Source organism: Pyrus communis, chromosome 16 (genome assembly GCF_041283825.1).
Source record: "Pyrus communis isolate YQ-2024b chromosome 16, ASM4128382v1, whole genome shotgun sequence".
NCBI lineage: Eukaryota > Viridiplantae > Streptophyta > Magnoliopsida > Rosales > Rosaceae > Pyrus > Pyrus communis.
The window spans coordinates 4,892,644-4,916,607 of NC_142580.1; the positions used below are offsets into that span (position 1 = coordinate 4,892,644).

The following is a 23,964-nucleotide window of genomic DNA, read 5'->3' on the forward strand; positions in this document are numbered from 1 at the left end:
TTAATTTGATGGTAAGAGATGAAATCTCAAGTGATTACGAGCTCGTAATACTTTACGAATTGTTGTTCAAATGTCTTACGAATTTATAGTGAATTTTACAATAAATAATGGTGTCAAACATATGGTATAAAAAATTATTGGTTAAATAACACATCACCCATTTATTAATTAAAATGTTAGGTGACACAACCTGATTGGACCACAATTAAAAAGAAGAAAAAGAAAAACGAGGAGTTTGTTGCGTGGGAAGTGGAGAGAGAGTCATTTTCTTTTTCTTCTTCATTGGAACTAAGGTCCAATAACAACAGAGCCGTGGTAGTATTCTCTGTGTTTCTCTTTGTCTAAAATTAGATATTTCTTCTTGGTTCAAAGTTTCTGTTGCACATCATCTGCACAACCATGATGCTCTTCTCTCTTTCACCACCTGCCCATACCGTTGCATGGTCCTCACATGCGCTTCTTTGGGCTTCTGAGTGTTCCCGAGACCATCCAGTTTCACGAATGGATCCGCCATTGAAGTGGATATACTTTTTTTATAACTTTGAGTCAAACTTTCTCTCGGTAAGTTAGATCAGATTAAAGTAGAATATTTATTTTCTACCAAAAACACTCAACTCTATCCACCACCTGATACAAACGAATTCAGCGCATTACATTGGACGCACACAATAATATTTGTACCAAACATGGTGGCACTAGTGAGATCTAAGAATTTTTACTATAATGTTCATAAAGGGATATATTTTGGGTTGATTTTAATACAAAATGTTTCTTTTTTTTGGTAGGAATAGTTAGTGTTCTGTTCGTGCATGCTTAAACTACTAAACTAATTAATCACTCAAATCAGCAGTTGGGTTTTATTATTAGGAAAATGACACAAAGCTTAAAACAAAAGCACAGAATCTTACAACAGCCACTAAAATCGAACCCCATTTTTCATTCCTTCATATGGAAATGGAAGCAGAGAAAAAAAGTGGGATGTGTATTTTGCTTATTGACTCATCTTCCTCACAAAAGGTAGCGAAAATGATCGTTAATTGACCAATTTAGAATTGCTAAAAACGCTTTTAGATATTATAAAGTGTTTATGATAATGTTTGAGCTAAAAGCAAAAAGTACTTCTGAGTTGAAAAATAATTTAAAGTTTATCATACATGGTGCCGTACTACTAAAAAAACACATTTTTATTAAAAACGCTTAGGGCAAAAATATTTTCACGACAAACATATTCAGGGTTTCAAACTTTATTACTAAATGGGCCTAGTTACCATTGGGTTGAGTTCGAAAGGCCCATAACTGTTCAGTCCGACGTCCGTAGTCCGGAGTTCGTACCGTATAAACGTATCCAAGTTCAAACGCGAGAGAGAGAGAGAGAGAGAGGAAGAGCAGAGTTTTCTGCGAAACGATGGAGTGTGCCGGGAAGGGACTGGGTACTCGGTGCACGGGCCCACCCACCAGACGATGTGCTCGCTGTGGAGCCGTCGCTTACTGCGCCGTATCTCACCAGGTACTTCTCTCTCCTCTCTGTCTCTCTCTCTCTCTTCGATTTTCTCTGCTTCATGCAAATCACACAGCATAATCACGGTTAATTTAAGAAAATAGCACTTGGGTTAGTCTTAATTTGTGCTGAAATGGTCTGTGTGGAAGGGATAAATTGGTTTAATTTGTTTTTTGAGTTGGGTTTTCTTTGAATTTAAGCGATTGCCCGTGCTACTATATAACTTTTTGGCCTAGATTGCGCATTGGCCTGAGCACAAAGAAGAGTGCGCAAGGTTAGAGCAACATATGAAGCATATGGACACCTTGAACGAGTTTCCTTTCACTTTTACTCAAGAAGCTACAGTTCAGGTATTCCACGATTTCTTTGTAAGACGGAAAACAATGAGTAATGTTGTTTCTATTAGCTGGTTTACTGTCCGAGGGTCATCACTGATAATATCTCTTTCGGGTGTGATCTTGTTAGGTGTGTGAAAAGCACGAGACGAGGTGTTCAGTCTTGGAAAAAAGAGGGGTCCATCAAATGGGAATGTGGTTGTATGAATGTTGTTGCGGGGATTCAGTTGTTTCGTTTGATTGTTTAAGGTTTCATTCTGCCTGGTACATCTGAATTTCTCTGTATTATATCGTTTTCCATGTTGATTCTAATTCCGGCCCTTCATATTTTTCCATTGGCAGGTTGAATGGTTCTTGGGATCTCTCGAATACCTTTTGCCCTTGTACTGGTATCGTCTTGTTCATCTTACTAAGATAGTTCAAGAGAAGTTGATGTTTGTAGATTTATGACATACACTTGCAAACTCTCTATTTGTAATATCAACATGCAGAAACTTCAGTTATGATATCAGAGTGTTTAACCAGTTGGAAGGAGTACTATGAGTGGAGGTCCATCCCGCTGCATTCACCTGTTGCATTGCTTCTCCATTGGGTATGATAGGTGTGTTAGCTGAGAGTTAGAATTTGTGTATAAAATCAAACCCGAACCATTTGTAAACAGTTGGGAGTGCATATTAAGAAAAGATACCTAATTGCCTTTAGTACATGGGAGCCTAATTTAACATTCGCTCCCATCCGAATCCATAAGTCCAATTTAAATGCTGGAAATTATTAACATCTGTTTTTTCATTTCAGCCTCTTACAATTTACCATGCCACTCAAGTAGCTGGTTTGGGAAGCTGGACTTCTGGAATCAGCAACAAATTGTACATACACTATCTTGGTATGTGTTTTCTTCGAATTTCTAATTCTGCTACCATTGCAAATTTTTAAGAGTCATCCTGAAAGTTGTCAGGTTTGATATCTTTGGTTTACTATCATTGTTATATTGGAATTTCGTTCATGAACTAAACTTGGTCAGGCCCTGAGAAAGAGCTTCTTCAGCTTTCTGTCTTCTCAGAGTTGCGTGCACTTTTCCCTAACATGAACGTGCATATAGAGCTTGTTGGGCCTTCGATTCCACAGCAAAGGTTGGTTCTATAGTTTGAAATGATGTTTTGCTTGGTATTCATTTACATTCGTTTTTTATTGAACTTCACTCATGAAGATAAAACAAGGGTTGCTTGCTTGTGTTTGCTGCACTCTTGTGAAATATCTCTGATTTATATTTGATTCTCCCTGGCCTCTTTGAGATGTATAGAGATGGTGAGATGATCGCGTTATCCGAGTATGCACATTGCCTTGATAGAGATTGCATTTGTAAATCCTCAAGTGAGACTGTCAGCGGGGATGTACATGCTAGTGAACCTCCAGCAGTTACATTGCAACTTAGAAGCGGCTTTTATCACGACCGTTACAGGGATATAACTAAGGTTGTATACTTTGTCTCTTTGTATGGACATAAATTCATGCTAAGGATCATGTGTTTTCTCTTTAGCCTTATCGGTTTTCCTTTTTGTGGTTTCTCAAGACTTCTCAAATGTGTGTAGGATTCATCACCTCACTTGGTCATCGCTCCAAATGCAGGAATTGCTGCCTATTCAAGCTGGTTACCGACTATTGTCAGTTTTTGATACCTAATCGTCTCTTGTTTTGGTTCCTTTATTTTAATCCTTTTCTCTTAATTTTGTTGGTTGCATCGCGGTGTGTTTCAGGAGCTAATAAAGGATATGAACGTCCCAGCAGTTTTTTCCGATTACTGCGAAGAAGCTTGTCATCTTGGAGCTAGTTGCATGAGCAGCGTAACTGGCCGTCCTCTCAATATCCCTGTATGTTAACCTTACTCAACTGTTATTATATTCTGGCATTAAACCATAGCTGCTTAATCTGATTATATACCAAAATCCATACCTCTGCCATGTAGATTCAGTTAAATCCGTTTAGGCAGCCGATGGTGGTGGAAGACAGTGTTCTTGTTCTTCCTTGCTACTCGAATTGCTTCCTTTACGGGATGTCAAATTGGTCGGTCTAAAATCATACGTTGTTTTGAAGATCGCCGGCTTCTTCAAATGAGTCTGCGGCGTCTCTTGACTAAAAGGAGGACAAGTTATCAAGGTAGACGAAACCCATTTCGTGATGATTTTCTCTTCAAATTGTGTGATATCCCAGTCTAAGAGATTTGACAAAATTGTATAAGTTCAGTTCATGATGTAAATATCTATTTTATGCAGTAGAGCTTGGTTGATGTTGTACATTCTTGTCAAATTAACTAACGCAATTGACCTGACGTAATTCTAACTCATCTCCCCACCACAAGAATGTACAACATCAACTAGCGCAATTGACCTCATGTAATTCTAACTTTAACCAACGCGGTTAGACATTGGTTGAAGTTGTACATTATCGAGGCTTAATGTATTTCTCTTTTAGTTTTTTAGATTAAAAAGGTGTGCGTGTTTCTTTTATTATTTTCCGTGAAGTTTTCAAACAACGCGTCTTTTTAAGATGACATTATTCTTGATTCTGACGATCGAGTTTTAGGCGACTGCTTTAGTTACCTTACGGACCTCACTAGGGAAACAAATCAGCATATTAACAAGAAGTTTTGAGGGGGACGGAGAGTGCAATGTGAAGCAGACGGTGTCGTTTCTACTAATCATCCAACGGACATCACAGAACGTAGCCGGCGGTCCGAACTACCTAAAACAAAGTCAAAAGTCGGTCACTGAAAATTCCAAAATTCCAAAAATTTCCAACAACAAGGAACATGGATAATCACCACCTCTGACCAACGTCTTCTCTTCACGTCCCCAAATTCTAGGGTTAGGGTTAAGATTTTCCCGCCCGGAAAATCCCATCTATCCAACCATCAATCAATGTCTCCCTTCTCCCGCACACCACGGCTGCTCTTACTTTTGTTATGCTTTCTAGGGTTGGGGTCAGGATTTGGGGATGCGCTGAAGGTGCCCCTTAGGATCAAGGACGTGCTTCCGGTTCTGCCAAGGCAGATATCGTGGCCGGTGCTCAACAATTTCCATAGTGCTGTGGATTTGTTGCCTTCTTTTATTGGGTCGGTGACTCCGGACAACAGCTCGATTCAATGGGAAGGAGCTTGCTTTTCCGGTAACCAGGCACGGCTCGAGTTCACCGAAGGCGATCGGGGCAAACCCGATTTGGGAGGCGGCGTTCTTTATCTAAAGGTTCGATCTTTTGCTTTTGTTCCCTTAAATTTGATTTGAAATTTGTTAGGTATTATGTGGGTACTTGAATAATTGAATGCTTTTGTCTTGAATTAAGTAAATTTTTAGCTGAATTCAGTTTATTGAGATCTTGGTTTGAACTTTGAGCTGTAAATTATTGTAGATTTTATGGTCAATGGGGTTGGTTTTATCAAATTTGTTAATCTGCAGACTTCTGAGGCACACAGCTGGGCGTGTATGGATCTTTATGTTTTTGCAACACCATATCGGATTACATGGGATTACTACTTCTCTGCTCGAGAAAATACATTGAAATTTGACTCGTGGGAAGAGGCTGCAGAATTGGAATATGTATGTGCATTCAATAACTGAAATCTGTTTGAATAAGCTAGGAAAACTTATTTGATTCGAGTTGACACACTGATGACTGTTGAGCAGGTAAAGCAGCACGGAGTCTCTGTGTTTCTGATGCCATCAGGGATGCTGGGGACGATGCTGTCTTTAATAGATGTTTTGCCTCTGTTTTCCAACACTGCTTGGGGTCAAAGTGCAAACTTGGATTTTTTGAAGAAGCACATGGGTGCAACATTTGAAAAACGTTCTCGCCCGTGGCAGACGACTATAAATCCTGCAGATGTTCATACTGGTGATTTTCTAGCAGTTTCAAAGATCCGTGGTAGATGGGGCGGTTTTGAGACATTGGAAAAATGGGTAACAGGAGCATTTGCTGGCCATACAGCAGTGTGCTTGAAGGATGAGATGGGCAACCTATGGGTTGGTGAATCAGGACACGAGAATGAAAAGGTATCACATCGAGAACCTTCGTAGGTAATAGTGGATAAAATGTTAAGGGACAGTATGGCACAAGTTCACCCTAATGGTATATAGCTTTAGTAAATAAACATCACTATGTACATTTCATGTTTTCTCTTTGCTTGTTGGGAGTACATGTGTAGTGAAGCAACTCATTTCATGTGTTTGGGATATATTAGGAATAGAAATTAAGTTAAATGTTTTGGTTATTGCGTATATTGAAATAATAGTTGAATCAGGATCATAGTGATGAACATATGATGAGCGTTTGTTTAGGGACAAAATTAAACATATGACAATCTTGCACAGATTATTAATTTTTTTTAAACTTTGCTTAGTTCTTTTCTTTTGGTGGAGTTATTGTGCTTAGTTCTTTTCTTTTTGGTTATTTTACATGTAATAATAATTTAATATTGCAGGGTGAAGAAATTATAGCAGTGATTCCATGGGATGAGTGGTGGGAGTTGGCACTCAAGGATAGTTCTAATCCACAAATAGCCTTGCTTCCCTTGCATCCAGATGTACGTGCAAAATTCAACTCTACTGCAGCGTGGGAGTATGTTCGGAGCATGTCAGGGAAGCCATATGGTTATCACAACATGATATTTAGCTGGATTGACACCATGGCTGACAACTTTCCTCCTCCTCTTGATACTCACTTGGTATGGCATTTATTTCTTTAAAAAATTATGGGGTGTAGTACAATAAGCATTATAGAAATTGTTTGTAAATGAAGTTATTTTACTTGTACTGCATAGGCATGCTTGGTTTTTTGGATGTAGCATGCTTGGTTTTATTAAGTTTTTTATCCTTAATGGAACTCCTGTTTCCAGGTGGTTTCTGTCATGTCTATGTGGACCAGAATGCAGCCTGCATATGCTGCAAATATGTGGAATGAGGCTCTCAACAAGCGGCTTGATACAGAGGTAACTGTGCTTCACTTGAGGTTGCTATTAAATCATGTTATTTCACATCGTGCGCCGTACGGTTTACTTCTGTTGTTTTTTTTGAGAAATGAAGGATAAGAGGTCTGCTTTTGGAATTCTAATCATCTTCCAAGTTTATACAAGTATTTTATCTACTTGCTTCATATTGAATTGTTTCTCAATTTTAACCTGTGTTTTTCCTCGGTAGGGTTTGGACCTGTATGAGATTCTAGCTGAGGTTGAAAGCCGCGAAATGGCCTTTGATCACTTGCTTACAATTCCTGAACAAGATGAATGGGTATATAGTGATGGAAAATCTACCACATGCGTTGCTTTTATTCTTGCAATGTATAAAGAAGCTGGGATTTTCGGACCTATTTCCAACTCTATTCAAGTTACTGAGTTCACTGTAAGTCGCTTTGCACTTAATTTGTTTTCATTCACTTTCATAAGTGCACTATGCCAATATTACTACATATGACACGGTTTTTTTAATACTTGCTTGCAGATTCGTGATGCATACATGCTTAAGGTTTTTGAGGATAACCAAACCCGCTTGCCAAGTTGGTGCAACGGTAAGGATGAAAAGCTCCCATTCTGCCAGATCCTTGGTGAATACCGGATGGAACTGCCTCTATATAACACATTAGAGCCGTACGCTAACATGAACGAGCACTGCCCCTCCCTGCCTCCTACTTACGACAGACCCACTCGTTGCTAAATCCGAATTCCACTAGATTTGTACCTCCCACGTAGGTAGGTATGACAATTTATCAAGATGCAGGTATCTATTAAAAAAATTCGTAACACGTTCAAGTGAGGAAACAGGCATTTCTCTCCTTGCTTGTTCCACAATTTATGTACATTTATTTAGCTGAAGTGAAACAAGGAAAGAAATGCCCGTTTTGTTTCACTTTAGCTAAATGAATGTACATAAATTGTGGAACAAGCAACGAGACATGTTTACAAACTTTGTTATATAAAATGGTTGGAATTGTATAGTTTGTAAGTTCCACAGATACTCATTCTTGGTGGAGGCAAGATTTTATCTATCTATTTTGAGTTAGATGTGCGGTCGGAGAAATTCTACCATGCAAGCGGGAATACGTTTCTCGCTTCTTATCTCTCGTCGCACGCTTCTGGTTACGCTCAAGAATCTCTCCGAGAAACCCAAGAGGGTTCCTTCCTCAACTATTGGAAAATCAGTTAGGAACAAGTTTTAACAGCAAAATGAATCGAAGCATGATTTGGAAACAAAAAAATCCACCAACTGTAATCGCTCAAATCTGTACAAAATACACAACAAACCGGAAAAAGGAGATAAAAAGGACAACATCGAAGAATAGTGGAGGATTTCTTTCTTCAATGGTTGCTTGCTTCTACTTGCCCTTGATCCAATTGATGCCCAAATGACCTGCTATTTTAACCCTATCCATGCCAATTGATGCCGCAGTTTTTTTTCTTTCAATCCCTTCTTCCACTTTTTTAGTATGGCTAACCTTGGCACGTTCACCGGAGCTTGCCTTGGTGTCGGAAACAGGAGCTGTGTCTTGGTTGCTGCCGGCCCCTTGATCTGCCCTTGTCCGATTCGGCCTAGTCGATTCCATGGACAAACTCTTCTATCCGCACTTAATTGAGATGCAGAATAAGAGTTTTCTAGGGATTCAGGAAATCAAAATATGGGAATCAATTTGCTTGTATGCCAAGTAATCATTTTGGCTGTGAGAGGGCTGGTTCTTATGTTACAAAATCTTGTCACAGGAGAAACCAGAAGAGGCACAGCTCAAGGAAACAGAAGAACTTTCTTTCCTCACAATTAAATAACTGATATCGTTGAACCTTCTTGTAATAAATTAAAAGCTCCGGTAAAGGAACCGTCGCAGTTACCACCCCTGGCCTGGTGGAAGCTTCCGGTTGTGGGGGGAGGGGGAGGAAGGTGAAATATAGTTCCTTATTCGAAGCTACAAGTCAACAAAAGCGTGCCTAAATACAAACAGACGAACCAGGAATTTGCTTGGAAGGACAATCCTCAAATTCAGATAACGTTATTTATTTTTAAATCTTTTTTTTTTTTCGATATGGATTTAGACTGAATAGTAGAATATCATCCGCTACAATAAATAAATTAAGCATTATACAGGACTTTCATTATTTGACGTGACAACGAAGTAAACAGAGAACCAATGAAATGTTAAATTACGTTTAATCACTTGTTAAATAAATAAAACAGCCGATGTAAATTGGTTTTCACATCTGGATAATGATATATTTGTTATTGCATCAGCATGCAGATAGCTGCAGCAATATGCATAGAATATTGCACATGTGCATCAGAGCAAGGTAGGCTCACTACTTAATCCAATCCAGTAATGTTGTCCTCAACTTTAAGTAGCCAAAAGACATATGGGTTTGATCGGTGGAGTTGCACATGAGATTTTCCAACTAATCGAATGGTTGAGACGATAGATGAACTGTGATTTGATCTAAAGTTGTGAGAATTAGGTACTGTGGATCAAGTACAATTGTTTAGAATCCATAATTAAACAAATTAAACGAAAATATTTGCAGCTTAAACCGAGTAAAAGTTATATAAAAACCATGAATCCTTACTCCTCTTCCAATACAAATAAAAAAAATCATTTATTAACCAGAGTATGAACAATCAAATCTGTGCGCAAAATATACAACAAAAACAACAAAGAAATGGTCACAAAATCAGAGAATGATCAAGCTGTGCGGCTAGCTAGCCCTAGCCCCTACTGTTTTCCGGTAGTCTTGTGGAACTTGTCCTTGATCCAGTGGAGTCCAAAACGAGCCCCTACCTTCACTTTGGCCATGCCATTTGCTGCAACTGCCTTGGTCTTCCCAAACCCTTCTTCAACCTTTTTACCATATTTCACCTTTGCACTGCCGGCGGCGGAGCTCTTCTTGGTCACGGAAGCCGGAAGAGGATCGGGGTTGTAGTCCCACTGATCGGCCCATGAGTTTTCGTGAGTGGGAATACTTGCCATAGACCGATGAACAATTGTTTCTAATTCTGTAAGTAAATAATGAATGGTTTTGGTTTGTGAGGGAATAGGTCATATATATAACCACATACTATATGCGTCATGTGGCAGCCGGAATTGAAAGCGCGGCCCTTCCATGTATTTCTTAAAGACTTTTTTTTGGAATGTCTTCGAAAACTCAACCCTATTTAAAAAAATAACTTATTTTTTTTATTTTTGAAAAAAAGTACGATATTCATTGCAAATCAAATTGAACACGTATAAATTAAGAATAGTATGCATAATGAGCCTCGATAAAACTTTGTCCGGACTTTCTACCCGGTTGAAAGGAAAAGAATGTTCCGCACGACGGAAAGAGCCTATTCTCAAATGACAATACATCAAAATTATAAACTTTTAAAAATGTGATTAAGTTCGAGATATAAGGAGTATAACAAAAAATAAGTCTCTACTCTTCTTTTTAAGGCAAACACGTTTTTTATGTGGCTGTGACGGTCTTGAATACATAAATAGGGTTCCTTCTAGTTGCAAGAAAACAATTAATTAAATATAAATAACAGAGCTTGTAGAACCTTCTGGGAACTACCAAAAAGGAAATATTTTGATTAAGGAACTTAGGAACGTGGTAGTTGTCACATCCGGACTACGGATGTCGAATGTTCCATTTTCTACATGACCAATTACAACGTAATGGATGATGTTCATCTGAAGCAAATGAATTATGAGAGAAATACATATAATGCAAATTAAGACTTTTGACCTTTCTTATAATTCCTTGGCTTGTTTGTGTTCATATTGTTTGCTTGTTTTTTTTTTCAAAGGTAAATTTATTACCAACCCAGCAAATTTATACAAAGAGAGACCTAATTACAACATTAAACTCAGGCTAAATAGTCAAAATGGTCTATGAGATTTGCATAACTCATTACTTTGGTTCCTGAAATTGAAAATCAATAGAAATTATCCATGAGATTGTCCACAATCCATCATTTTGGTCATTCAGTTAAAAATTCTTTGGACAATTTTCAAAGCCTCGTAACCCAATCGTTTCTTAACCAAATTCGACCCATAATATATCAAAATGAAGATAGGAAAGTGTAGAACAAGATTATACCAATCTAGAAGCCCAATGGTTGCCGAAGATGGGCAGAAAATAGCCTCAAAGGTGACTGGTCCGCAAGAAAACTAGAAAACTCGCGAGAAACTGGATAAACTTTAAATGTTCATAACTTTTTCAATACTCAACGAAATCGAGTGATTCAAAAACGAAAATTATACTTCTCAATGAGATGAAGATAATGGTATCTTTATTGACCGCTAATTCATCGTGTTTTGGTCAAAAAATGGCTCGAAAGTGGCTAACCATTTTCGAGTTAGCCACTTTCGAGCCGTTTTCCGGCCAAACCACGGCGATTTAGCCATCTAGAAAGATACCATTCTATTTTTATCGTCGAGAAGTATCATTTTAGTTTTCGAATCACTCAATTTCGTTGAGTATTGAAGAAGTTATGAACGTTTAAAGTTTGCCCAGTTTCCAGCGAGTTTTCCAGTTTTCTCGCGGACCAATCGACAAACCCTAAACTTGGTGTACCATAAAGTGCGCCTCAATATTTAGGTCTCACTACTTGGCCCAGGAAGCATGTAAGTTGTGAGAGAAACCTTTGTTCTATATAAGGTAACGTTTGGTACATGGGACGGGACGGAACAGAGTGGGATAGGGCGTTCCGTCCCACGTTTGGTGCGCCTAAAACGGGTGGAACGAGCTGTTCCACGGGACGAGTTTTGGGTGAATTTTCGTTCCACCTCACCCCCTTGGAATGACTCGTTCCACATCCGTGGAACACAAAATTATAACCTCTCCGTCTCCTTCTTCTTCCTCCTTGTTTCCATCCGAGGGCATCTTTGCTCCTGCTCCGTTCCGTTCCGTTTCCGGCCATATCCTGAAACCATTAGTCTGCCAAATAGGTAATCTTATTCTACACTTTCCTATTTTTATTTATTTTGATATATTATGGATCGAATTTGGTTAAGAAACGATTAAGTTACGAAGTTTTGAAAATTGCCCGAAGAGTTTTTAACCAAAGGACCAAAATGATGGATGGTGAACGATCTCATTGACTATTTCTATTGATTTTCAATCTCAGGGATCAAATTGATGAGTTATGCAAATCCCAAGAACCATTTTGGCTATTTAACCTTAGACTCAAACATAGAAATGGACCTCCGAACCAAACCAAAACAGAATTTGGAGTTCAAAATTGAAAACAAAGAAACCCTAACAGCATCCCATGCAAAGCCACCAACAAGCATCATCCTAAAGCGACCAAAGAAAGGGTCAAACGTGACACACAGACTCACAAACTCGTCACCGCAGACGTGAGACCGGAGAAGGCCACCAGCAGCAAACAAGGTGAAGAAAACAGCTAAAGCATTAGGGTCAAAAGTTGAAGAAACCGAAAAGGTCCTAATACCCAATAAATAGAAGCATCCCATCGCTTGTCTCTGGTCATCCACCTCCGGGAGTCCGAAGGAGTGTCCGAGCCAAGGTATGTTTGTCTAATGCTTACATATATAATAACATAACATAGTACAATCTTCTTCAATCCCCACATTTAGAACTTATTTTGATTCTACAATTGATCCAAAATGTTCATTCTGTTAATCTTCATTAATTAATTTTTAAGAAAATGAGAAAGAGTTTAAAATTGAGACACAATTGGGTTGAAGACGAAGATACTATGCATTACTTGCATTAATGCTAATCAATTCAAATTAGAGTACATATACTTGGGTATTTACTAATGGGGATGACCTTGTGTTCTGCTTCCAGTCAATTTTCGATATATTTGTAAACAAATAGCATAAAATGGATGATGTTAACCTTATATCAAAAGGATGAGCTCAAACTAGTTCGGGCCTAGGTATTAAACCTAAGCTCAAACCTTGCCACAACAATTTGGTCGTGTCGAATTTCATCCGTTATAGTTGAATCATAGGCTAAATTATATCTCTATCTTGAACTGTAATTTGTAGATGTGAAATTTATGAAAAGAACATGATTACATCCAGCGCCTCTCGTGGATTGACTCCGACCCAATTGATTTGTATGAACAATCAATTTACACAGCCAAGCATATACAAATACCTGTATAAAAACAAATGAAAAATGCTAGGAATACTCTATTTTTACATCATATTGGTATACTATCTGATGTGACAAATGATGTGTACATGTCACATCAATTTATGAGTTTATATAAGTGAATAGCAGTTGTATATGAATCACTTGCTACATCATGTAGTACGGAACAAATTTGTAGTCATCCTAACATTACTTTACAAAAATATACAAACACGTACCAAATATTAGATGTACAAGTTAACCTACATAAAACAAGTCCAGCCCTATCTTTTAGGCTGGCCCAAAGCCTAAAAAAATAGGCTGGCACCCAAAACAACCCCTCCATCCCTAAAAATAGGTTAGCCTAAAGTCCAAGCCAGTTTGTTGGCCGGCCCAAAATGGGCTAAGATAGGAACTGGCCTATCTGGCGTCATGTTGACGCCAACATGACATCAACAGACAAAACAAATTTTTTTGTGTTAGGCGCGTGGGAAACATGTAGGCATGGGCGTGTGTCCCTGACACATCGAGCCCACGTTCCCGACAAGTTGGGCCCGCGTTGCAGGCACACAAAAAGGGCGCGGGACAGGGGCCACATGGCTAAGCCTCGACCATTGGATTTCCAACGGTAAAAAAAATTTGAAATTCAAACCCAACGGCTAGTGACGTGGGACAATCTGGACCGCTCGATTTTCAGATCAACGGTCCAGATTTTTTGGTCAAAAAACTTTAAAATAAATAAATAAAATGTCAGAAATTAAAATTAAAATATTTTTTTTGTTATTTTATAATAAAAATTAATAATATTTTAATAAAATGGACTAGGCTATTTAGTTTGTGGAGTGGAGATGCACTTAACCAATTACTATTTATTGTAGTCAATTACTATTCATTTGAGTGGATTAAATGGATTTTCAGCCAAGTCATTTTTAGGGGTGGAGTTGCTCTAAAAACCCCATAACATGATTGGCTTCGTTTGGAGAGATTTATCAATGACTCGGAACACGAGATAGTATGCTACATGCTATTATATAATGTGTATAGTATACCGCTCTATGTTCTGATTACATTGAAAATTTTCTCTTTGCAACTAGAAGGGAACATGATTGGTTTAGAAAGATGAATCTTTGGGGGATGGGGCCAACCAGATATACATTTCTTCACCAGTTATTTTGTTCCACGTCGACGTTTATGAGCTCAATAACATTTTACCAGCTCCTCGGTTGATCGATTGATACGTGATCGAGACTCGAGAGTGCAAAAGCAAGGCAAAGCAGTTCAACCCCCAACTTTGACCATTCCTCATCCCTTATTTTCACATCGCATGTCATCATCCCTCACTTTCAAGTCAAAACATATATCCATCTCCCATTCATTTTTCTTTTTCTTTCTATATATTTTACGTTTTGTATGAATAATCACTAAACAATTTCTGTTTTCACACATAATGGATCCAACATTTTACTTTTGATCGTTACAAATAAGTAGAAATAGATAAAAATTAATTTATGCAAGTCCGCGCTCATATTAGTTAAAATCAGTGTAGGATTATATAGGATCAAAATATTGAAAGTTACGTGTACTTGTTATAGCTTTCCTACAAAAAAATGTATATTCTATCAAGTTCCGATGTAAGTTTTTTTATCGTCAAATCTTATTTATTGCGTTCCTGACAAATAATATAACCGCTGAATATTCAAATTTAAAACACACCATAGCATGCCAAAAATCCCCATAAGTAACGTAGCCCGAGTGATTCAACAGAAGTATCTCTAGTAAAACTGGAAGAAACTAGAAAGAAGCTTCTATCACACAAGCATTCCAAGTTCCATTTCAAACCCACACCTAGAAAAAAAAAAATTATAAAAGGAATTCAACAGGCAAATGCAATTCAATAATTTTGTTGACAAAGACTTCCAAATGCATATCCACCAAGCTGGACAAACATTCAATCCGCGGCCTACACCAAGTCTTCGCCGGCTTCAACGTTTCTTGTTCATATCTCCATCTCTACTCTTACATTCTCAAACTCCAAACTTCACTCTTAAAACTCTTTCTCCAAAAACCCCACAACCACCAAAAAAAGCTATAACAAAAACAAAACCCTAAAGGTAATCATGAAGAGGTTTCAGTTTCCACTCCACCTTTTTGCCATTGCTCTCTGCCTCTCATCACTTTCACAGACCTCAGCTCGCTTGTTCCCCAACATCTCCTCCATACCGTCCTACCTCGTCCCAAACGCCACCATTCCTGGCGCTTGGGACGCCTTCAAACACTTCGGCAACTGCCACGCCGGCGAAAAAGTCGACGGCCTCGGCAAGCTTAAAAAATACTTCAACCGTTTCGGTTACATTCCAAATTTACCTACAACCAACCTCACCGACGACTTCGACGAAGACCTTGAAGCCGCCCTCAAAACCTACCAAAAGAACTTCAACCTCAATGTCACCGGCGAGCTCGATGGGCCCACCCTCGAACACCTCGTCAAACCCCGATGCGGCAACCCTGACGTAGTCAACGGCACCACCACCATGAACTCCGGAAAACCGGCGTCGTATAACTCCACCAAGTTCCACAGCGTCTCGCACTACTCCTTCTTCCCCAGCACCCCCGTCTGGCCGCAGAACCGCCGCGACCTGACCTATGCTTTCTTGCCGGAGAACGAGCTCTCTGACGCTGTAAAAACCGTGTTCGTCGGCGCCTTCCAGCGGTGGTCGGCGGCGACACCGTTAACTTTCAAAGAAACTACCTCCTTCTACTCGGCGGACATCAAGATCGGATTCTTCGTCGGAGACCACGGCGACGGCGAGCCATTCGACGGGGTTTTGGGGACTCTTGCACACGCGTTCTCCCCGCCGAGCGGTAGGCTCCACCTGGACGGCGACGAGAACTGGGTGATCACCGGTGACATCAGCAAGTCCTCCGTGAAGTCAGCCGTGGACCTTGAGTCCGTGGCGGTGCACGAGATAGGGCATCTGCTGGGGTTGGGGCACTCGTCGGTGGAGGATGCGATTATGTACCCGACGATCTCGTCGCGTACGAAGAAGGTGGAGCTTGCCAGTGACGACGTTTTGGGGATCCAGACGCTATACGGCGCCAATCCCAATTACGACGGTACGACTACATCCGCGCCGTCCACTCAGGCGAGGGACACGTCTGCTGCTGGGGACCACCTCGGTTCTACTTCGCGGTTGTGGGCCCTCCGTGGCGTGTTAGCAATAGGATTTCTGTTACTATTGTTTTAGTTTTTTTTTAAAATTTTTTATAATTTAATTCTGGTTTATTGACTAGGATTCGATTTACCCATTATTTTATTACATTTTTTTTTGGTTTCTTATTGTGGATTTGGCACTGTACTCAGATACAGTTGAATACAGTTAGGATGAACAGATATTTTCAGCAGTATATATTTACAATTGAATATACAGTTTTATATATATATATATATATATGTATATGTACGCGTTTTTAATTTATTGTCTGACTTTTTCTGATAAAATCTTTATCAATAATTTTGTTGATTATATTTTGCCTTGATGATTGGGTAATACTTCTCTTACTTTCAGTAAGGAGGAAAGTTATTATGTTTTTTTTAATAATATTACATGATTTTGCCATATAAATTTCAGAACCGAAATCATTTATATCTTTTTGTACGAGGAGTGTTTAGGCATTCGGATGAATTAAAATAAATCCATCGTTAATTATAAGAATGTTACATATGAGTTGCGACCATAAGCTTTGATTTCTTTGACTATTATTTTGCCTTGTGGATTTCTTTTGTATTTAGGTTTGGCAGGACTTTGGCAAAGTAGGATTCTTCTCTTTCTTATTCTCCTTTTCTCCTCTCACGCTTACCATTTTATCTTCCTCTTTTTAAAAAAATTAATATAAAATACTAACGTGACTTAATCTTAACTATTCAAATATGAGAAGATGAAATGAGAGAGAATCATACTCCAACTTTGGCAAGGGAAGAAAAGACCAGTGGAATCCGTACAAAAAACACTGAAATGATAATGATTCTGTTTTGGGCCTGGACAACACTGGGCCTTTATCTTTGCTGCTATCTGGGGTTAAAGGTAAAAGGGTGTCTGAATTTGTTCCATTGCCTTGTGATTAGACGAAGATCAAAACCAAAACCTAAAGGAATGCTTGAACTTGATCGAAAAGACAGGTTGGGTTTCTTCATAATATCTTGTGAAGGAGAGGGAGATGATGAGGAATTAGGGCTTTTCTTATTATCAAATTTGTTATACCATATATGTACCACATCTCTAATAGAAATAGAATTTACATGCGTTGGTGGGCTATATCTCTACTAGAGAGTAGTACAAATGTGTTATTAAAAATGTTATAAGTGTAGTAATACTCTTTTACAAAAATAGAAGACTTGACAAAGTTAAACTCATGGTAACTCAGAAGAAGCATTTCACAAGGAGAATGTAGGTAGAGGTTGGGCAGAGGCATGTTTGCTACCGCATATCTGAACTCAGATTAGTCAACCTTTTTAGTTTTAGATGAGTAAACAACGAGCTATATGAGTGCATAGATCAATCGTGCGTGTGAAAGCGTGTGAACTTCTGTAGTCGTCTTTTCTTGTTTATTTGGTAAAACAGAATTTGAGAGGATCGTACGGATCAGCTAACAAATCTTAACTAATTATTAGGCCCAGCCAATTGATGATCCGACAGCTCTTTGCCACCTAAAAGCTTGCAATCCATTGGGGTAAAAAAGGTCGAGGGAACGAATGATTTAAGTCCAAATATTCAACTTGCATTCTACACAAAAGAAGGTACTTGCACATCCTCGATCGTCCAATAAGCATACTGAGAATATAGTAAAATTGCTGCAATAGGCCTGTAAAAAAGGGCCGATCGAGGAGAAATTTTTAGGTGTACCGGGTACACCAAAAAAATTTCGTGTACCCTCACTCATAATGGTTTGATTTTATTTATTTATTGAGGGTACAAAAAGTGAGGGTACACCATTTATGAGTGAGGGTACACGAAATTTTTTTGGTGTACCCGGTACACCTAAAAATTTCTCCCGATCGAGGCCACTTGTTATAAGCTTGTCCTCTTTTCAACATTCTGAGAAATTTTTAATTGTAAAGGAAACACAAATAGTATACCACGTGTTTAATAAAATTGGTGGGAAATTTTATTTTTTAAGTTATTAATTTTTTAGCATACATATTCTACTATTTATATAATTATACGTGATGTATCACTCGTATACTAATCACATTGAAAAATTTCTGCTGTAAAAAGGGCCGATCGAGGCCAATTGTTATAAGCTTGTCTTCTTTTGTAGTCTTCCCCTCTATAAAAAGTAAACTCCATAAAATTCCAACAACTCATTTAGTTCTAGGCTTCTAGCTGCATTCTCGCTATTCCTTTTAAATAATATGGGACTTGTTCCATGTCCCTTGCCCTGTCACACAAGCACAGAAAGTAATGAAGAATCTTCAGCCTCCAACTCCACCTCCAGTCTTCTCTCTGAGTCTTCAACCTTCTCCTCTCTATCCTCCCAGCCAAGTCTCCCTTCTGTTCCTTCTCTCACCCCATCAAAATCCAACCAATTAGTAGTACTACGATCCCCAAGTGTTCTTCACTGCTGCATAGCCACCCTCCAATCCCAGTCCTACATCTGTACCCTAGCCCTATCTGGAAACTTCCTATACAGTGGCTCATCCGACGGTCAGATTACTGCATGGAGTAGTACCCTATCACGCCCTTCAAATCCACAATACAACAAGGTGGTAGCCACCGTCGCCACTCCCAGCACCGTCAAGTTTCTGGTGGTTGTTGGAAGTGGGGACAACCACAACAAGCTCTTATTCAGTGCTCACCAAGACCATAAAATCCGAGTCTGGAAAACTAACACGACCGACACGTATGAAAAGCTAAAATGTATAGCCACACTCCCAACTCTAAAAGACCGTGTCACAAGATTCTTACGTTCCAAGAACTACGTGCAAATCCGGCTCCACAAGAACGGCACCTGGGAGCATCACATCGACACCGTCTCCGCTCTAGCGATATCCAATGACGGGTCGTTTCTCTACTCCGCTTCATGGGACCGGGCGCTCAAAATTTGGCGGATTTCCGACTTTAAATGCTTGGACTCGGTTAGTAACGCCCACGACGACGCCATCAACGCCGTAATTTTGTCAAGTGACGGAGCTTTTGTGTACACTGGCTCGGCGGATAAGAAGATAAAGGTGTGGACGTGGAGGAAAGACAAGTCAATATCCGTAAAGCTTGTTGGAACCCTAGAGAAGCACAAGTCGGCCGTGAATGCCTTGGCTTTTAGCACCGACGGGTCCGTGCTGTACTCTGGTGCCTGCGACCGGTCGGTTTTGGTTTGGGAAAGAGATGGTGGTGCGGACGGCGGCGGTGGGGACATGGTGGTGGTGGGTGCGTTGAGGGGACACACAAAGGCGGTGTTGTGTTTGGCGGTGGCGGCGGATGTGGTGTGCAGTGGATCTGCTGATTATAGTGTTAGGGTTTGGAGGAGATTATCGTCAGGGCCAGTTGGCGGTGATCTAAATAGGAGTTATTGCTGTCTGGCTGTGTTGGAAGGTCACAAGCGGCCGGTGAAGTGTTTGACTGCAGCTCTTGATAATAGTGATTCCGATCATTCTGGTGATTCTTATTTTGTTTATAGTGGCAGCTTGGATTGTGATATTAAGGTCTGGCAAATTCGGGTTCCCTTTTCATAATTTGGTTGGACTTTACATACAATATTGGTAATGTTAGGAATACAATCTATTTAAATTATATTTTATAAATTATATGACGTGATTGTTGATGATTATATAATTACTTGAGAATTTTCATATAACATATTCGAGTGAAAACACATGTCATGTACATAGCTTTCTAAAACTGTACAAAATGAGAAAATAAAACAAGTATTATAAAGTTTGTGTGTGCCATTAACATATCCGGCATATTGTTGTTTCAGTGTAGACTCATAGTTACTAATCACATTATTGATCACTTTTCTAAACAAATGAAGTACTTGAAATTAGGTTGAAATTCTTTGAACCTAATTTTTAATAAGTTGTCAAGTATTCCTTTTCTTTGTTGTGAAGATTCTGGGGATGGAATTTTGGGAGACAAGGTGATAATCCCATTTAATCAATTGATAATATTCCTCTTTATGATGTTTGTTACTTTATTTTACCCATTACTTTAAGAAACATGCCAAACACCCATTTCCTCATTTTGTTGAAACATCCCATCAGTTGTCGTGCTCATGTAAAGCTAGCATGCTACTGCGCCCAAGCCCATATGTAATTTCTTCTATTCGAAGCTTTTAAATTTTAATTACATGAAGAAAGCTAATTAAGAGTTTTTAAATACTTCAATATTTGATAAAAGTAAAATCACCACTTTCAAGTTTCCACCTAACCTTGGATTCAACTTGGCTAAGTACGTGTGTGAATATGATCTCTCATATTTAAAATATATTTTGTAAGAATGATGCTATTTATATACTTATTTTTACTTTTCATATAAACTTCTTGTTAATTTTTATTATTTAATATTCTTCATTTCATTTAATCTGACAATCGAAAATTGAATGCGTGAGTTAAAAGAAATGCAGAGATAACACCATACTTTTTCAAATGAAGAAGCCAACAGTTTGATTAATTGTTTGAGAGTGGATGGAGAAACTACACTTGACTTGACATGAGAGCAATTCCACCCCTAAGACTTTACGCTAGCACCCAGCTCATTTATCCACTCAAGTGAACAGTAATAGACCCCAATAAACAGTAATAGACCAAAGCATCTCCATCCCTAAAAAAAAATAGCCCAGTTCATTTTATTAAAATATTATTATTTTTTATTATAAAATAATAAATAATAATAATTTTATTTTTAATTTCTGAATTTATAAAAACTAAAATAAATTTTTTATTTTCTCCTTCCCATCACCGCCATTCCCGTCGAGCAAAAGCAAGCCCATCATCCAGTACTCAATACTATGCTGCCTCTTGAGCCCGAAGTTCTTTGGCCACGAAGGCCAAGTTTGGGTGGTGATGGAAGTCTAGTCGGTGCTCCGACTGTTGACGTTGAAGCGGCGCGGGAGATTGTACATGTAGACTTTAAGAGGCGGGGAGGTGGTGGCGCAAAGGGACCAGACAAAGTGGTGGTGATGAGGGGATGAATGGGAGGAAGTAGGATCGGATGTCGACGGTGCCGATGAAGATTGAGTAGGTGAGGAGGAGGAGGAAGGTGAAGATGAGGGCGAAGGTGGCTTTTCCGTACATTTTGTGAGATCTGGTATTGGGCAACCTGCAGCGGAAAAAAAAAAAAAAAAAAAAGGTGGCTGATGTCACGCTGGCGTCAGATGGCCCGGTCCCAAGGTCAGTCAAAAATGGGCTGGTCTGGAGACTGGCACGGGCTGGGTGCCAGGCAAATTTGTGGGCTGGAGTGGATTGACACAGTCCCAATTTGTTTTTTTTACTGGGTGCTGGGCTATTCCACCTCCGGTGGAAATGCTCTGATATCCCAATCAAACTCGTTGAAAAATAAAATAATAGTAAAAAAGATAAGTAATATCAATTGCACAAGTGATGCTTTGTCCGTGTCAAATGTGCGTAGTGCATAACAAAGTTCCCTAAACCTTGACATTAACCTAATTCTTAACTTACTACAGATTAATCCTCTGTATATTGTCATTCAGTACTATAGTCTGGTGATATTCTTCTTCACTTAGAAGTGAGAGGTCTTAGGTTTGAATCTCGTGGATAGCGAATTCGATTCCAAATTAGGTTGCCAATTATGTGGCTTAGGCGAACTTCTTCTCTCCTTAGTGTAAAAATATTGATGTTAAAAAAAAAAAAAATCCTCTGTATATTAAATTTAAGTAAGTGCAGTGTGGTGCCATATAGTTTATGTTCACTAGGCTCAATTATTTTGTTTGTTTTTGTCTGAATAATTGGTTGATGAGCTAAGAGTGCACATAATGCATGCGCATTGCACACAAGTTAACTTTTTAAGGTTTATAAATAGAAAATTCATTCCGCACTCTCATTTTTTTTCTAAAACTTCTTTTTTATATCTACGGTAAAGTGCGAAGGAGAAAACGAGGGTGAGAATATTTCCCTTGAGGAAGTGTTTTGGGCGAGTTCATTGCTACATGCCTTGTCCTGTGACCCCAAACTTTTGGGCTATGTTTTCGGCCTTGTTTGAGAAGACGTTTCGAGAAAGCCGACAAGGAAGAAAGAAAGAAGTAAGGTGGGAAGTCAACAAGTGGTTTGACATTTTACTCCTGGTGGTTTTTGGTTCCTAGCTGCTTCCTAGTCCCACTTCCTACGTTATCATCTCTACCACACAACAATTATTTTCGAACTTTAACCCAACATTCTCATTGCTCCGCAACTTCCTCTCTTTTGTCCTAAAAATTGAGATGAGGAATCAGATTAGTTACTCCCCACCTCCAAATCTACCAAGAAAAATTATCTGAGAAGCAAAACAAAGTGTTGAAAATATTAGTGTTTTGTGGTTGTTTAATTATTGGAGTTTTTTGTAAGTTAGGATTTGGGTCTTATCTATTCGAATTACGGTATTTTAGACTTTGTTCTTTATAAATGTAACTTATTAATATCAATAACAAATCATTTTATAGTTTCTGTTTAATAAAATAATGTTCATAGTTTATCTTTTGTTTGTTCGTAGTACTTTGGTTTTCAACTCAAAGTAAAACGACAAAAAAGATGAATTCCTTCGCGCTGACGTGATCTTACATAAGAGATAATAGTTGTGAGAAGAGTTAAACTAGTAGAGCTCCCTAGTTCGCTAGGAAAACTATTGTATGTGTCTAATCTCTATAGTTCGCCAGGAAAGTGAGCTCAATCTTGTAGTTGTTCTTATCAAGAAGTCAATGTGCAAACATGGGTTTAGCTAATTAAGTCGGCAAGAGTAATGTGTTTCTCACTTTACACTCAAGTTTTAATTGCTTTTGAAGTTGACAGAATATGAGAATAAAGAAAGAATTAGCTATAGGGTTGGGGTAAATTTGTTGTGGAGCCCAACATGGTGGCTGCCGGGTCTATATGCAGTATACCACTCCATGGCTCCCCCAAATTTGATTCCGAAGAGTGTGACTTTTTGGGTTGCCCCAGGAAATGGAATCATAATCATAGCCGTGACAAATTCAAATTTGTTGTGGAGCCCAACATGATGATTACCTTCTTCTAGCTATGAAGGATTTTAAGTTCAGCAACAAGTTATGTGCTATAATCTATATGAAGAATCCGATTAGCCAAAAATCTTGGACATTCTTGTTATTATCATTTTAGCGGAAGTTCATAAATCTGCGGACTTTACTCAAATGTGATTAATTGCATCGTAGAAGCTAATTAACCCTTGAACCAAATGTTCTGCTTAATTAAGTTTCCCCCTTCAACTTTGTAGAAGTTCGTGGCTAGCAAGCAGAAAGAAAAAGTACTTAAGCACTTAAGTATCTGGTCGCTTTTTATCGACGATATGACAGAAGCACTGGCCTCAACCAAGTGTTGAAGGAAGGCAGCTGAAAGAAAGTGGAAAAAAGTTGAGTCCATTAAAAAGTAGTGAATTTAGGTTCAAACATAAATTAAATTACTCCCCCTAATAATTCATATAATTTACGTGTAAAAATAACATTTTCTACATAATTAATTCGTTATAATAACATTTTCACTCGAAAATAAAAAGTGAATTTTATTAATACATTCACAACAATTTCGTTAGGCATCACAATCTTAAATATCCATCAATTTCTTAATCATCTTCAGCTTCCTATGTTCCTAACCATAATCATTCAGTTTTGTAATTATTATTAAAGGGAAAACTGATGAAAATTGTTTGAAAACTTTGAATTTTAACGAAAATAACAAAATAAAGGGTAAAGTGAATAGTATCATAATTGACTTTTTAGTGTAAAAATATGGTTTTTCGTTAAAGTGAACAGTACCACAAGCTTTTCGTTAAAGTTCCCTATTATTTTCTGGTCAATAAATAGTT

At 38.6% G+C, this 23,964-nt stretch overlaps 3 protein-coding genes and 1 pseudogene across 6 annotated transcripts; all 4 read left to right on the forward strand.

Annotated features, from left to right (window-relative positions):
• The first annotated feature begins 1,344 nt into the window (after positions 1 to 1,344).
• Positions 1,345 to 4,551, forward strand: LOC137730885 (zinc ion binding protein). 3 transcript variants are annotated; one of them, XR_015957712.1, is made up of 12 exons: positions 1,346 to 1,507; positions 1,735 to 1,848; positions 1,964 to 2,082; positions 2,176 to 2,222; positions 2,325 to 2,425; positions 2,629 to 2,716; positions 2,855 to 2,963; positions 3,134 to 3,305; positions 3,423 to 3,494; positions 3,588 to 3,701; positions 3,797 to 3,987; positions 4,414 to 4,551. XR_015957712.1 is itself a non-coding variant. In XM_088687538.1 (11 exons), the coding sequence occupies exons 1-11, from the start codon at positions 1,406 to 1,408 to the stop codon at positions 3,902 to 3,904; spliced, it is 1,134 nt and encodes a 377-aa protein (XP_088543664.1). In that variant the 5' UTR covers positions 1,345 to 1,405; the 3' UTR covers positions 3,905 to 4,337. The 3 variants fall into 3 exon arrangements, 2 of the variants coding, with proteins under 2 accessions (XP_088543664.1, XP_068325985.2); XM_088687538.1 differs by lacking the exon at positions 4,414 to 4,551 and having other exon boundaries at positions 1,345 to 1,507; positions 1,976 to 2,082; positions 3,797 to 4,337; XM_068469884.2 differs by lacking the exon at positions 4,414 to 4,551 and having other exon boundaries at positions 3,797 to 4,337.
• On the forward strand, positions 4,545 to 7,877 carry LOC137730884 (uncharacterized). The gene is made up of 7 exons (XM_068469883.2): positions 4,545 to 5,072; positions 5,283 to 5,423; positions 5,511 to 5,876; positions 6,305 to 6,547; positions 6,719 to 6,811; positions 7,020 to 7,220; positions 7,320 to 7,877. Exons 1-7 carry the CDS (start codon positions 4,749 to 4,751, stop codon positions 7,530 to 7,532), a joined length of 1,581 nt encoding a protein of 526 aa, XP_068325984.2. The 5' UTR covers positions 4,545 to 4,748; the 3' UTR covers positions 7,533 to 7,877.
• A 6,915-nt stretch (positions 7,878 to 14,792) lies between these two features.
• On the forward strand, positions 14,793 to 16,375 carry LOC137732294 (metalloendoproteinase 2-MMP pseudogene; annotated as a pseudogene). Its single transcript, XR_015957507.1, has one exon. The product of XR_015957507.1 is annotated as a metalloendoproteinase 2-MMP pseudogene (transcript).
• A 1,873-nt stretch (positions 16,376 to 18,248) lies between these two features.
• On the forward strand, positions 18,249 to 19,891 carry LOC137730553 (protein JINGUBANG-like). Its single transcript, XM_068469535.2, has one exon. The coding sequence runs from the start codon at positions 18,351 to 18,353 to the stop codon at positions 19,665 to 19,667; it is 1,317 nt and encodes a 438-aa protein (XP_068325636.1). The 5' UTR covers positions 18,249 to 18,350; the 3' UTR covers positions 19,668 to 19,891.
• Positions 19,892 to 23,964: the final 4,073 nt, after the last annotated feature.